The 16,102-nt window shown below is 41.2% G+C and overlaps 2 protein-coding genes across 3 annotated transcripts; both read left to right on the top strand.

Annotated features, from left to right (window-relative positions):
• Positions 1 to 1,430: 1,430 nt before the first annotated feature.
• havcr2 (hepatitis A virus cellular receptor 2) lies at positions 1,431 to 4,723 on the top strand. Of its 2 annotated transcripts, none has more exons than XM_086105954.1 (6): positions 1,431 to 1,531; positions 1,610 to 1,963; positions 2,612 to 2,671; positions 2,750 to 2,823; positions 3,140 to 3,233; positions 3,333 to 4,723. In XM_086105954.1, the coding sequence occupies exons 1-6, from the start codon at positions 1,489 to 1,491 to the stop codon at positions 3,401 to 3,403; spliced, it is 696 nt and encodes a 231-aa protein (XP_085962080.1). In that variant the 5' UTR covers positions 1,431 to 1,488; the 3' UTR covers positions 3,404 to 4,723. The 2 variants fall into 2 exon arrangements, with proteins under 2 accessions (XP_085962080.1, XP_085962081.1); XM_086105955.1 differs by having other exon boundaries at positions 1,448 to 1,531; positions 1,625 to 1,963.
• A 1,717-nt stretch (positions 4,724 to 6,440) lies between these two features.
• Positions 6,441 to 13,299, top strand: LOC147208425 (cell adhesion molecule DSCAM-like). The gene is made up of 14 exons (XM_086134847.1): positions 6,441 to 6,566; positions 6,642 to 6,980; positions 7,749 to 7,877; positions 7,967 to 8,134; positions 8,233 to 8,303; positions 8,587 to 8,833; positions 10,009 to 10,092; positions 10,405 to 10,476; positions 10,577 to 10,705; positions 10,813 to 10,977; positions 11,415 to 11,467; positions 12,207 to 12,309; positions 12,391 to 12,421; positions 12,499 to 13,299. The coding sequence occupies exons 1-14, from the start codon at positions 6,509 to 6,511 to the stop codon at positions 12,554 to 12,556; spliced, it is 1,707 nt and encodes a 568-aa protein (XP_085990973.1). The 5' UTR covers positions 6,441 to 6,508; the 3' UTR covers positions 12,557 to 13,299.
• Positions 13,300 to 16,102: the final 2,803 nt, after the last annotated feature.

Below are 16,102 nucleotides of genomic sequence, written 5' to 3'. Positions count from 1 at the left end.
TTGTCTCATTTTAACCTCACCGCTCTTCTGGTCAGATGCTTTGCGAGGAGAGAAGTCCGGATAAAGATGTAAAGATAATTGTTAGGAAAGAAAGAGTAGAGGAAATCATTTTATTACAAAGTCCACTTGAATGAAAATATCATTTGAAACTTGGTAGCAACACCATTTATTTCTTACAATGACAAAACATTCAAAACTGATTTTAATGCATCCTATGGATTGTTACCAATTTTTTGGTCTTAAAATAAATAGCTTCATTTGCATCTCTTTATATATATATATATATATATATATATATATATAACAGTCCGCACCGGCACCGATGAACATCCAGGGTATGGACATAGAGAGGGTGACCTCCTACAAGTACCTAGGTGTTCTTCTGAACAACAAACTGGACTGGTCTACAAACACGGACAACCTGATTAGGAAAGGACAGAGCCGACTCTTCCTACTCAGGAAACTGAGGTCTTTTGGGGTTCAAGGGTCGCTCCTTAAGACTTTCTATAACTCGGTGGTGGCCTCGGCCATCCATTATGGCATTGTCTGCTGGTCAGGCAGCATCTCAGCCTGGGACAGAAAGAGACTGGAGCGACTGGTCAGGAAGGCTAGTTCTGTCCTGGGTTGCTCCCTTGACACTCTGGAGGAGGTGGGCAACAGAAGGATGCTAACTAAGCTAAAAGCTATGATGGACAGTCCCTCCCACCCTCTCCAGCCCGCCCTGACAGCACTTGGTAGCTCCTTCAGCCAGAGACTGTTACACCCGCGCTGCAAGAAGGAGAGATACAGACGCTCGTTCCTACCAACTGCTGTCAGGCTGCTGAATAAAAAATAGCAACAATAATATTTAATAATTGAATGATGTGGAAAACAACTGTAAATAGCACAGCGATTTATCCATTTTGTATTTATATTGCACTTAATTGGACGGTGTTTGTTTGTTTTTTCTTCTTCTTTCTGCCTACTTTCTTGCTGCTGGAGGCTGTAAATTTCCCCAGTGTGGGACTAATAAAGGATATCTTATCTTATCTTATCTTATCTTTTATATATATATATATATATATATATATAAAGAGAGAGAGAGAGAGCGCTATTTACCCTATCCATACTGTATAAACCATGTTCTTCATTTAGTATTGATGTACAGTTTACTGTCTGCTGGCTGTGTTATTTTATTTTTGCGTATTATTTAGTGCCCTGCGACAGGCTGGCAACCAGTTCACTGGCCAAAGACAGCTGGGATAGGCTCCAGCATGCCCGCGACCCATGTGAGGAAAAGCGGATTAGACAATGGATGGATGTATTATTTATAAGGTTTCTTTTTTCACGATTGATCGGAAGGGAATTCGAAGGTTTATCTAAGTGCTCGTTTTCCTTCCTCGTTGTCAAGACAGGGAAGTTGAAAATAGATGACACATCATGCCCCTGTGCCGGGGAAGATAGGGTGCCTCATTTCAGTGTACTCTATAGTTATACAAGAGTCTCCACATGCCTGCTATGTGGTATTTATTCCTGTCCGTCCTGAGCCAAGGTAAGTCAATATCTGGTGCTTGTTGTAGCTCTGTGTAGGTGTGCTGTGACGGGTTCACATTTCAAAGCTGTGATCCAGTGTCGTCCTATGCAGTTCGCGCCGAGGCTCTCAAAGTCAGTGGTCATGTAGGGCACAATGTCACAATGCCCTGTGCCTATGGTGCCCAAGCTCATGGTCTCTTGAGCTTCTGTTGGGGTAGAGGAAAGGTCCCCACTTTTAAATGCTCAAACAGGATCATCTACGCTAAAGATGGGGTGGTGAGCTTCATCAGCGAGTCCAGGTATCAGCTCCTGGGCCACCTCAGTGATGGAGACGTGTCCCTGACAATTCTGAATGTTCGACCTGGCGACACTGGCATGTACGGCTGCAGGGTCGAGATACCAGGGATGTTCAACGACTATAAAGTCAACATATATTTGGCTGTGGAGGAAGGTGAACATGTGGCTTCTTCTGTTTAAGCACTGCCACTTGCGGCTTCATTTCTTGTCTATCTCTCTCCCCCTTCTGCTTTGCACAGCAGTGGACATAAAATGTGGTCATGAAGATGTTCATATGGCTTTTTTCTCACATTATTTCGAGATGGGCTGGGTACAGTCTAATTTTTACGAACCTCTAAAGTCCTTTTTTTCATGCAAAGTAGCACAGTATAGCTAGTACCTTCTAATCTTAAATATATATATATATATATTGCCCTGCGGTTCAGTTTACTGTATGCATGCTGTTTTATCGTATTTTATCGTATTATTTAGAGTCCTGCGATTGGCTGGCAATCAGTTCAGGGTGCACCACTCAATTTTACATATAGATCATCTTTTAAGCTTTTTGACAATGTTGAGTTTGACTTCTTTTTCCCACTACCTCTTTGCAAATGTTTGCTTCCATGTCGAACAGATCTGATATTTTACTTTTACATACATGATCAATGAAGTGATATCAGTGTTAAATGTCAAAGCCTTTGTCTTTGCACCGTTCCATTCTTGTTATTTGTGTTTTGCTATTTTCCTGTGTTTGTTTTTAGGCCTTACAAATCCAACTTCTGCGGCTGAGACATTTTTTTTTCTTGTTCTCTATTTTCCACAGTACCTTCGCAACAACCTGTTACTCAGGTCAGTCTGCCAGTGACAGCTAAAAGACAACAAGGTGAGCACAGTCAATCAGGAATCATTGCAATCAAAGAAACATTGATCATTCATTGGCATGTGTCATCTTCCTTTCAAGCCATTTCAGAAGTGTCTGAATTTGAACATGCTGGAGGAGATGATTTGACATTAAACAGGAAAGGCAGAGCTGAGGTATGACTCTTTGCTTTTGTGCTTGTGAGGAAACGTGACCGGAAAACATTAGTTGGGCTAAATATTGCAGCACGCATCATACATCTTACAAGTGAAGATTTTTAGATTTTGCAACAAGCCCTATTTTATAAATCGTACCTAAAACTTACTATACAATATCCACACATTTAGTAATTAATTAAGAACGATGATTGTAATTTAAAGGGCGCAAAGCAGTTATTGCAGGTTTTCACCATAAGATGTCACCATCTTTACTGTACAGTATTGAATTCCTTTTGGCAGTTTCCTCCAATGATTCGGTTAACTTTCATTGCAGGAGGCATCCAGAGCATTCCAGGAAGTGGGCAACATTTGCAGAATCGCAGCAATTGTTTCTCTTACTGTGCTCATAATCCCAATCTTTATTGCTTGTAAGTATCACGTGGTAAATGTAGTTTGTAATATGTCTTGTAGATGAAGATCAGGCCATTTGACAGAGCTAACTAATTCCTGTGTTCATTTTCTCACAGCAGAGAAACGACCTCGGCCACTTACACACCTAAAAACATCAACAAGAGAGAATGTGTATGAAATGATCTAAAATCACTTGCTTTTGCTCTTCTGGGTCTTTTTGTTATTGTAATTTTGTAATATTATAATTGTTATTGTATTTTCTGAAACATTTATTTTGTGCAATTAAACACTGCCCCCCCCCCCCCCCCATTTTGCTGCTGTAGACTGCAAATTTCCCCAGTGTGGGACAAATAAAGGTTGTCTTATCTTATCTTACTTATCTTAATGATTAAATACAAAGAGTAAAAACAACATTCAAGTCGATGAACATACGATGCTCGACAGAAAAGCTGAGGGACTGCTGTACCGTACATGTCACCCTCAAACGACAAACTACAAGTTTCCCGCTTCAGTGTGGGCCACACTGCGAAGAAATTCTGTGATATTTTATGAAGTTGAAGAGGCGAAAGTTGTGGTACGGCAACGCCAACGGCTGTCTGGCCAGGAAAACATGACATCTGCTCACAATGCCCTGAACATCCAACAATTCTTGGCTGAGCAGAACCTCGTCATGTTGGACTGCTCACCTGACCTTGACTCCCAGTAATTAACCCCCCCCCCCCCACACACACACACTTTTTTACCAAGCTCAAGGGAGTCATCAGTGAGACCTTTTTTGAAGATGGCTGTGATGAGAGAGCTGAGGAGGATTCTGGATGAATCCTTCCAGGACTGCATAAAGGCCAGGCAGAGAAACCTGAGAATATGTGTGAAGAGGGTGCTTCAATCAAACTCGTAATTTGGATTTGAAATAACTTTTGTGAGAGCAGTGCTGGAACTTTTCTGACACACTTTCTCATGTACATACTCTGTTTTATTAATGCTTTCTACAGTAATTATGTGAACTCTATGAAATTGCCTTGAAATAAAATGATTCACATTGTCATTTGTGCCATAAACTAGGCATATACTCAGTTTTTTTTACATATACGGTATGCAGTCAAAGTTCAAGGTTGAACTATTAAACTGATTATGTACATTTTAAAAAAGCTCTTCGTTTTGCATGTTTCATGTTATGTTATGTATCCTGTATAGTATGCGGAATTTATTCTGTTTTCATTCCATGCAGTTCATTTTGAAGGAGTGAGCGCTCTCTCATTCAGCAATGTATGGCGAGTCATTGGGAACCTAAAGTTCATGATGATCTTGAGATACATCCATCCATCCAATTTCCGAACCGCTTGATCCTCACGAGGGTCGCGGGGGGTGCTGGAGCCTATCCCAGCTGTCTTCGGGCAGTAGGCGGGGGACACCCTGAATCGGTTGCCAGCCAATCGCAGGGCACACAGAGACAAACAACCATCCACGCTCACATTCACACCTAGGGACAATTTTAGAGAGTTCAATCAGCCTGCCACGCATGTTTTTTTTTTGGAATGTGGGAGGAAACCGGAGTACCCGGAGAAAACCCACGCAGGCCCGGGGAGAACATGCAAACTCCTTGAGATACATTTTCATTTTATATTGACATAACTCCAGTGTAATCTGGTACTGTTGACCGATGCAGATTATCCCCCTCCTGTAGCTCTATGTGGTGATGTGCTTTGTCGGTCAAAACAAATAAAAGGGACGATAAACCACACCTCTTGTCTCGAATGTCTTTACGTTATGCATTATCTCACCTCGCTTCTCATTTAGCCTACATATGTTTTCGCAAAGCGTTTCATTCAGTTGATCTTGCAGCCCTTTGTGATATCCTACGCCAACCTGCAATGACAGGCAATGAGTTGTCGTGCATGAGCATTAATGCTATTGGCTGTTTATTTTTGGATGCCAAAGAGGAAGTGTTGTCTTGGGGTAACTAGACTTTCAGCTCACTAAAAGTCACATTCATCTGATCGCCCCTGAACAACTCACACTCTCGACATTTGAGTTTCATCAGAAATCTGTTACTTTTAGGTGTTTCTGAAGCTAGAATGACTTTCCCTCTTGACTTCCATGTAGGCAGCATGGGTTGACTCTCCATTCCGTGATGCTGTGAATGTGAGTGTCTCTCCAGGTGCCCCGTGATTGACAGGCTGCCAGACTAGGGTGCAGTCTGCTTTTTGCCCGATGTTACAATCGGCTCCAGTTCCCAGTGTGTCAGGAAAAAAATATGCCCTTGCACTCATGAAATTTATTCTGTTTTAACTATAACCTGAAATAATCCTGCTTGAGTGTAAGACATTTGACCGTGTTTCTCTCTCTCTCTCTTTTAATATATTGTCATTTCAAAGCAACATGGCAGTGGTTGGCAGGCACCAGTTGTATGAGGCAGATGATAACTGTCTGTTCATGTTTGTATATTGTATGTGTGACTTGCCATTAGGGGAAATAGCCAGACACTTCTTAGAGCCAACAGGTTGTATTGGAACTCTCTCCTTACAAGCACGCTTCAATTAAATTGCATTTTTCTTTTTTTCTTTTTTTTGTGCGTGTCCTGTCTCTTTTCTACTTATGGGTTAAAGTCGTTCCCATGACACTATGATCCTAAATAGAGTAGGCAGTGTAATAAATGGATGGATGCATGGATGATTACCGTTTTGTTTTTGTTTTTTGAAGGACAATCTCTCCCTTTCGCCCCCTATTCGAGACGAGGGGTGTTTTTGAATGGGCGATCAGAACAGGCAAAGGTTCTGGAACATTACGTTTCCTGTGTTTGTGTAATATATTGTAAAAATGAAGCAAAACATTCTTCTTCCAAAATAGGCTTTCAGAGTTGCAATTTGCAAAATTGTGTCAAATGGCCTCTTCGAGATGGATGGGCGCCCACGGAGCAACCAATGCGCTCGCTGAAATTTGTAGCTCCTATTTCAAGAATGACTGATTGATTTCTGATTTGAGATTGCCTCATTTGTTACCGCCGATGACAGTCAAAGGTTCACATTAGCTGAGCTCCAAAGTTTGTTGATAAGCTCAATTCCGTCTATTCATCACTTAGAAACTGCTTGCCACTTGAAGGAGAAGGAACCAAAACCACAAAGAAGGAAGCAGACCTCTTCCACATCCCACCTTGGCCGGCAAAACTGTTAGTGTGAGCACATCGTAGACACCAGCATGTGACTTCGAAACTTGTCAGAGCTGCAACCTCTCTGCGGTCCACTTTGATGCCCAGCAGCAGGTGAATGAAGTTCTTCACTGAGCTGATGTTACCATGACTTACTTTGTCAGTAGATACTTCAGTTTGTGTTGCATCCTCTACCTTCTTCTAGGTAAGAAGAGAGGTATTGGGCCGATCAATATTGTCATGCGTTTATCATGTTTCACCCTTTTTTTTGCCTTTGCAGAGTGCAGCTTTGCAGTGAAAGTGGAGGTTAAAGTTGGGGCAGACATCACTTTAACGTGCAAGTACGACGCTCGCTACTATGGCAAGCTGTCAGTGTGCTGGGGCCGAGGGCCACTCCCCAGCAGGGGCTGCGCCAAGGAGGTCATCAAGACGGACGGAGCATCGGTCACCAGCAGATCTTCAGAGCGCTACCTGCTCATGGGTAACATCATGGAGGGAGATGTGTCACTGACCATCAGACGGGTTGTGGAGAGCGACTCGGGCGTGTACGGCTGCCGTGTGGAAATCCCAGGCTGGTTCAACGACCGCAAACATCAGATGAGCCTGATGGTGGTTCCGGGTGAGAACCAAATTGCATTCGATTGTACTGTGAAGTGAGGAGGCAAAAGTACTCACACTCTGTACTTCAGACATACGGCACAGTTGCTCTGGTACAGACATAAAGGAACTGATTCAAGTCAAGTTGCATTTATTTATAAAAAACGTTATAACCAAAGAGTCTCAAAAGGCTTCACAGTTCGCACACATCAATAACATAGCCTGATCTAAACAGCTCATCCAGGCATGGAAAAACTCATAATGACATGATATTAAATGCACAATGATTCAACTCCTTTACTAAAGTAAAACATAAATTAAAAATGACTGCCTCTGAAGTGTATTTGAGTCAACTATACAGTACGTTTTTAATAAATTGGTAAACTTTGGCACACAAAACAGTTGACCTCTTTTAGCAACTTATTTCATACAGAGGTGAAAAAATAATAATACTGGTCACGCTATCCAAAAATCCATGATTGACTTTACCCCTTTATGTACCTGTTTACCTGTTTTACGTTGCATAGTTCAGAAAATAATTTTGGACAAAGTGAGGTTTAGAAAGTATAGATATCCGTTTTCAAATTAGCAAAATTCAAACTTTGTCAGAATATGAGCCTACTAAAGCACAATGATTATTTTTACTGAGTTTCTTCTGTCTTTGAACCATCCTCGAGGACCACCTTGGTCAAAGAAAGGGTCAGAAAATGTGCGGACTGTGTAGCTCTCCAGCCAAAGTGACGACAGCTTCATTGTGATTGCATACTTAATAGCAATTCTACCTCTTTAGCGCAGCCTGATGCACTCAAGGTGGAGATGCAAGAGGTCAGAGACAGAACTGTCACCGTGAGCTGGTCTCATGTGTTTGACGGCGGGAGGCCCATCGAGTCTTACAGGATTGACCTCAAGAGCAAAGAGGGTACGCCAAACCTTAGCATATCCTTTCATTTCCTGAGGACAGTGTCTCATTTCACACTTGTGTTTTTTGTTTTTTTTTCTGCCACACAGCTCTTTGGGATACCGCAGTGACAACTCACATGTCAAATCCAAACCTGACTCGGGTCACCCTCGTGGACTTGCGGCCAGCTAAGTATTACAGCCTTCGCATGTTTGCAATCAACAGTCAGGGCATAAGTGATGCCAGTAATGTTCTCACAGTCGCCACAGAAGAAGCAGGTAAAGTAGTAAGTTACAAAGTAGCATTTTTGGCTTATTCAGGTGAGATTTTCCTCCGTTTTATATCACTGTTGTCCTTTCATTTCTTTGCTGCTTAGCGCCAGATGGCCCGCCACTAGACATGCATCTCCAAGCGTTCTCATCCACAAGCATCAGAGTGTCTTGGAAGGTAGCTATTTTTGATCATTTATATCCAAAAATCCCTCAACAAAAACAGATGGATTAATGTAAAAAAAATAAAAAGCATTTTTAGTAAATTGCTACTCTTTGAAAATGTCCCCATGGTTAGCTGGTAAGATTTTGAAGTCTCATTTTAAGTGAAGTACTTGTCGATTCAGATTTGTAAAGTTGTGAACAACTACCTATGGTGTGTCGCACTTTGATTACATTTATTTTCACTTTTAAAGGAACTTTAAACGTGTTGATAACGATAATGATTGTGTTAACTGTAGCCTCCTAGGTCCGACCTGAGAAATGGTGTTATACAAAGTTACAGCGTCAGCTACAGAGAGTACGACCCTGTCGGCAGACATTTCAAATGGTGGCAGCGGCAAAGTGTCATGGCCACAAAGCCGCAAGAGAGCCTCATCCTGAGTGGATTGAGGCCTTCCACCCAGTACAGCGTGCTGATAAAGGCCAAGACCAACGCAGGACTCGGGCCTGCATCGAGCGCACCCCTCTGCTCCACTTTGGCTGAGAGTGAGTTCTTATAGAATTAATTTTACCGTAAATGTGCACTACTGTGCAAAACTCGAAAGCATCGTTACATTTCTTTAGTTTTATGCAATTATACATGACTTTATACGGGTGCATCTTGATAAACTGGAGTCTGAAAACTCTACTTCAGTAAAAAAGTGAAAGGATTATGGGCCTATTCTCCCATTTGCTTAAGTCAGAAAAGTTGCATGGCTTCACACTTTCTCCCAACATCTAAAAAGTGTCACTTATGCTATTTCAGTAAAAAAGTGAAAGTGAAGTGAAAGCGAAAGAATTATGGGCCTATTCTCCCATGTGCTTAATTCAGAAAAGTTGCATGGCTTCACACTTTCTTCCAGCATCTAAAAAGTGTCACTTATGCACCTTCTGGATGTAACGCTAACAAATCCGTGAGTGCCCACATTCTCTCAGACTTAAGTGTCTTTTGGCACCTGCACTCTCGAGGCTGTACTGAGGTCGAGCGTCTTTGAATGCAAAACATCATGCTGCACGTTTTGAGTGTTCCTACTATGTTCTAGTGATAGCCGAACGTTGACATGACATTTATGGTGAATAAGTTGGGGAGAACAATCAGGATGAGGAGCAGTAATAATATAACAATTATTCTCATTCTTATTATTTGGTGTTTCTTGATGAATAAAACTACGCGCTGTTTCCCTCTCAACCAATTTTTATGGACAGTCCTAAAATAGCGGTGACGACCTGTAATTTAGCGATGACGGAAGCACGGTTAAATTAACAATTACACAGTGACGGACTGACGAATGACATCCTCGGCCAGTCTGAATTAATGACCGACTGCTGATGATGGACTGGCGGAATTTACTGATGAGTCCATCACTGCCAATTAATAGAATTTTCTGTTGTTCAGTCTTTCTATTTGAGAGCTTTCTTAACCCATGTGGCTATGTTGTGACAAAATCCAAACTTCATGTGCAAAACGGTGTGATGTTTCGCCTTCCCTGGGTGCTAGACTTATTACGGCTTCATCAAAGTAGACCGGAGAGTCAGAATGTACATTTACATTTACAGATACAGAATGTGGATCTCGCATGAAGGCGCATACAGTCACTTTTTGTGACTTTACATTACAAACACTCAAATGATTTTTGACACCATATAGAAAATAATTAGGAATTGGCCTAACTTCTTTTCAGCTCTCCCAACATCCACCCAGGCAACAGTCAACACACTCTTCACCATTACATGGCCGATGCCAGACACCACAAGGTTCATCTCAGGTACTTATGACACACACTCGGTTAAAAATGTTAAGTTAAAAAATGTTATAACACAATTTTCCTATGCAAACCAGAAAAAAATAATGAAGAAAAGGTACAGTGTAAGTATAGTATATTCTGGTAAATCACTATTATTAATGGGACAATTCTGATTATGACCATAGTAAACCGAGTTAAAAATAAATGCATAAACTATTGTACTGTGTTACAATGTTTTTCTGTGGTGAAACATTTTAAGTATTTCCAAGCACGCTGAAGTTACATATTCTTTCTGGTAGAAATCTACGTGGCACCTTTTTTTTGTATTCACAGATGTCACAACTCCAGCAGCAAATGTGAATGCCAGCACAGCATGGGAACAAAGCGCAACAGGTTTTTCCTCAGGTACCGCATTAGCCTCTTCCGCAGGAAATAGAATCCATGATCAGGCAGAATAATTTGATTCAATCTGAATATATGTTTTGGCCACCTGTGTCTTTGTCAGTTCCTCCAGATCCCCCTGTTGTTGAGTTGAAGGAGGTTCGAGACAACACAGTTTCTCTCTCCTGGACTCCTGGGTATGGCGGAGATGCCCCCATTTCCGGATATTTTCTTGAGTATAAAGCCTTGAATGGTGAGATATAGTATAATCAGTAAAATTACTCAAACAATATTTATAAAGCAAATATTGACTTTTTTGTCTATCTAGTGCAAGATTGACTTCTGTTCCAACAATGACAGGCTCATGGGATGTTAAAAAGACAGTCGTGGACTTCAGCCCGAACCAGACAGTGGCCACCATCATAGAGATCAATCCCTCCACATACAACATCCGCATGTTTGCCAAGAGCAGTCTGGGTACAAGTAAAGCCAGCAACATCCTTACTTTCACGACTGGAGAAACAGGTGACAATGTGACTTTTTCTGAACAATGTTACCCATGTTGAATAACAATTTCTCTTACAAAAGGAAAACTGCCGTTTTCTTCTTGGGACTACCGGCTGATGCAAAAAACGGACCTCTTCTGGATCAAGGAAAATTTGGGAAGAGGGGGAAAAATGGAGCATTGCAAGATTTGTTTGAATTGTTCTAAGAAAAAGTTACAAGAATTAAATGTATTGATAAATTTTTCAAGAATTATGAAAACTATTAGAAAAAAATGTCAAAACTCACTCATGATTGTAAATATTTAATCTCAAACTTGTCTATTACATTGTACAATTAATATTTTTTCAACTTTTTTGTTAAGCAAAACAACAACAACAACAACATGACTTTATTTCTGAACAATACAATTTCAATCCCCAAAATTTACTCTGTAATCTTCTTTGTGGCTTCCACAGGTCACCAGCAGGATGTTTTCTCAACACCCACAACCAGTAATACTCATGCTGCAGTAAGTATGAATCAACATATTTCAGTTTTACACTGTGTGGTCAGGCCTGGAGTGGCCCATCTGGAGCACCGGGAAATTTCTCTGTGCACCGGGCAAATTTAGGGGTTGCTGAATGCTCAGGTACCGGCCCAAGAGGTTTCATCTTATGGCCCGCAGTTTCATTGTGAAATCAGCAAAGAAAGCCTTCATTAGTCCTAGTTGATTGCAGGCCAATCGCAAGGCACACATAGACGAACAACCATTTGCACTCACAATCACACCTCGGTTCAATTTAGAGTGTTCTAATCACAGTCACAAGTGTTAATTGTCACTTCAACAAAGCATGCTCGGCATGTTGCTTCTCTAATGACGTGTCGTGTTGCATTGATGACACCAAAGTAATAACCTTCTAGAAAATGCCACAAAGTGGTTTATTCTGAAACAGAAATACAGTATATAGTTTTTAATTGCTAAATTGAAATTAATCTTAATTTTCGTGTTTTGGTAGAATGTCCTCACATGAGAAGTTTAGCTCATGTAGTTTGCATATGCACAGTGGCTGAAAATTAGTCCTTGTGTGTGGTAATACAATTTTTTTAAAAAAAATGTTGCCCACTGTCTTACAAATGGCATATACAGTACAGTAAAATGAACAGCTGATCTGCATTGCATTGCCCCCTTGTGGGGTAAAGATGAATGAAGGACAGGTGGTTTATTATTATTATTTTTGAATCTTTAAACGTGACCGTTTGTCTTCTAGACGAACTCTGAGGACGGTGGAAATGGCCGCATTGTTGCCATCGTTTTTCCACTTGTGCTGGTGTTGTTGATTGTTGCCATAGTGACTACATGGCACCTGAGACGTGAGTATGCTAAATGAGCGAGAGATACTTCGGATCCAGCAAGTCCCTTTGATGAACTGTCCCGCGTGTGTGCCCTCACAGGTACGAAAGTGAAAAAAGGCAACCCCAGCCTGTGAGTGTCTGCATCCTAGTCACTAAATTCCTTTTCAAAGGCATGTTTGACTTGATCAAATGCGTTCTCCTTTACAGGTGGCTGAGCAGCGGAGTAATACGTTACAGAGGATCTGAGTCCATGCAGGAGCTGTGAGACATGCCTCTTTAAAAGATGTCAACATGAATACCAGCAATAGCAATATGCTTTCCTTTCATTTTGTACTGTATGCCTACTGTGAAACATGGAGGAGTATGGCCCATATAAATGGCTTGCCATAGTGGAGCCTTATCAGTATGTTACAGTAAATTCCTCCATAAACTTCAACTTGTTCAGAATTCAGCAGCCCGGATCATCACGAGAACCCCCTCCTTCCATCATATCACCCCCATCCTCCGACAGCTCCACTGGCTTCCTGTCAAACTTAGAATCAACTTCAAATTACCTCTCTATACATTCAAAGCCATCCATAACCTTGCGCCCCCCTATCTGTCAGATCTTCTTCTAATCTCCATTCCCTCTCGCTCACTCAGGTCCTCATCCTCCCTCCACCTTTTTCTACCCTCTGCCCGTCTCAGTACAATGGGGTGCAGAGCCTTCAGTCGCTCTGCCCCCAAACTCTGGAACTCACTTCCTCCCAACATTCGTAACATTGACTCTCTTTCCATATTCAAAACCCAGCTCAAAACGCACCTATTCAGACTTGCCTACCCGCCTTAAATCTTTCTTTCTTTGTTTATTATTTTATCTGTGTTTTACTATTGCTCTTGGTTGTACAGTGTCCTTGAGTGTTATGAAAGGCGCTTACAAATGTGATGTATTATTATTATTATTATTATTGTTACTGTATCCCAGTATATTAGTGTGTCATCAATCAATAAATCAATACATTGGACGTGTTTTATATTGTACCACTGAAGTCATAGGCTTGCAAGTCATTGAGAACTCATGCTCCTTCATTTAAAATAATAATAGTGATAATAGCCTCGTGAAGGAGAAGCGGCTGGATGGATGTGGATAATGACAATACCGGCAATTTGTAACATTAATTTTACCTGTACTGTAGCCGGTATGAATTGCCATGTTGTCGTATCCAAGTGCCAGCAGAGGGCGTTACGGCCCCACAATAGAGTCCGTTGCAGTTTCGTCACCATCAGTGTCACATTCTCATGAGGAGCAACTGTTGCCAAAGTCGAATTCTATCCATCTGTCTCATAAATATCAAAATCGGCGGAAGGAATTTGATATGTTGGAGATTTGTGGTAGTAGTGTGCCAGGATATCACCCAACAATGAGGCAGCGTTGGAGTGACTGCAAGTACTGTTTTTTCAGCTCTTAGCACATGGCACAATATTTAGTCATGGCTATACTGTATATGGAAGAAGAGATGCATGGGTAAAGAAGCTGATCATATATCCATCGAGTTCTACAACATACACAGGAAGATGCTGGTGATGTTACTTATAGAACAAAGCCCATCACAAACTTCATGTCTAAAAGCCAGCATGTTACTGTAGAGTGTGATTGTGGCCTATAAAATCACATTGTGCGCCGTATGCATCTTTCGACCACCGTACTGCCTTTGCTTAAACCTTGCACAAACAGCAGGCTTCATAGTCTTTAGCACCATGTCCACAACTGTTCTTTCATTTGTCTCTTCAAACATTCATTGCTCTGTGTGGCTCTTAATTAAATAAGAAAAAAACATCTGTGGTGGTTGTGGGTGGGAATGGTTAGATGATTTTGATTAGGTTTTTTTGGTTTTTCATACGTTAAACAACCAACCGAAAGACTGTGTGTGTGTATGTGTGTGTGTGTATACACACACACACACATATATATACAGTGTATATATATATATATATATATATATATATATATACACACACACACACACACACACACACACAAACACACAGTCTTTTGGTTGGTTGTTTTGGGGTTACTCTCGTCAACTTGTTCTTCAGCGGGTAAAATAAATGCAATTGTAGGTCTGGAGATTGACCAATCTAAACGTTTCCACTATCCTCAGATGATGAATTCCTTTGTTGTATTTCGGGGATTATTATCTTGATGCAAAGTGAAGGATCTTCAAATCACTTTGGTTACACTTTGGTTACGCTCTTAAATTGGTCGACAAAATGTTTCTGTAGACCTTTTAACACATTTTGCTGTTGCCGTCATTGAATAAATCATTCATGTTGTTTAATGAGCCCATGTCAGAAATTCTGTTACTTTGCACACAAGAGGTTAGGTTCTTCTTTCGGACATCCCAAATTGTTATATTGGCTATAGTTGGTGTTTGTGCTCTGGCTCTGACTGATTTTCCATTTCCTTTTAGCAATACAACAGGTTTCCATATTACCTCTGGCTCTAACTCGTAAAAAGATCTTCATTGAAAAAATACATATTTGTAACCAAGTGTAGGCATTGAAAATAATTTTTCTTTCAAATTATCGAATCAATAGGATGCATCTGGCCCACAAATCTGACAGTCACATGATCCAGTACATTTTCTCAGATGAAGTAGCATCTGTGTTCAAATAAACGTTCTATTTGAAATAAATCTTGATCTGCAGTCATATTCATCTGAAAAAAATAGATGTTTTGAAGAAATAAAAAAAATAATGTAATTTAAAAAGAATGTCTCCATTTCAATATCAATACATTTGTTTCTACTAAATTGTGTCTGATTACAGAGAGAAAGTGTGTTGCTAGTGAAGACTCTTGGAGAAAAAAAAACCTGCCACTTTGGGCTGCCTGCCTAGTAAGCTACATGCTTTAGCTTAGCACATGGTTCAACTTAGCTCATGATGCATATGGCAACTCCATGGCAGTGGCCTTTTGCAGTTACCATTTACCGGTGCATCTGCATTGAGCTCATCATGCAGGCAAAGCAATGTCAACACTGTTGGATACGGGCTGCAGCATAACACCACAGGTGGGAGATCGAAAAAGAGGCGAGAGTGCGTTTGGCCAGAACAATGGCAGTATTAGCGACCGGCGCAATAAATCATGCACCAACATTCTGGCCACATCAAGGCACCGGCACTCAGGAAGTGGAGACTGAACGGTGCCACACACACCAAAGGCTGAGCTCCACAGGAGGGGCTGGTCTACAGACCACGCTGCCACGATGAATGTAAGGCGCCGCCAGATGTTGGCCCTTCATAGAGCAGATGACAGCGTCAGAGCTGAAAATAAATAGGAGGTGAATTAGAACAAAAATGAGACGAGACACGGATGCAGTTTGTCAAACCATGCGCAGCCAGTGGCTCATTTGGTGATGAAAGAAGCACTAATTGATTCAAGTCTTGCCAAGCACCCCCCTACTAACTGAGACAGCTCAAAGGGAACATTTCATCCTATTAGAGCCATAGCTTGTCAATGTGCAGGGGAGAGCAAGTTACAGCAAGAGTCAAGTAACAGAGTAAAATCGCCGGAAAAAAATAAATAAATGAAACCCAGATAAAAACTAGAGTCGACGCGGTAAAAAAAACAGTCTACTGTAAAAATCGCCTCCAAGCCCGTCAATTGTGACAAGATCTGAGGTCATACATACAGTAACAGTTGCCATGGAGACACCAAGTAGACCAAGTAAACCATGTGCAGTGTTGCCACTTTATTGAGGGATCTGCATCAACCCATGCGGAGAGCATAGTTCGGAAATTTGCCTGGTTTCAAATACTTCTAGCAAAGATA

The sequence above is a fragment of the Hippocampus guttulatus genome, chromosome 2, assembly GCF_054856545.1.
Source record: "Hippocampus guttulatus isolate MCC_2025c chromosome 2, RoL_Hgut_1.0, whole genome shotgun sequence".
NCBI classification, from domain to species: Eukaryota; Metazoa; Chordata; class Actinopteri; order Syngnathiformes; family Syngnathidae; genus Hippocampus; species Hippocampus guttulatus.
The sequence above is the reverse complement of the archived record's forward strand: the minus strand, read 5'-3'. Positions and strand labels throughout refer to the sequence as shown.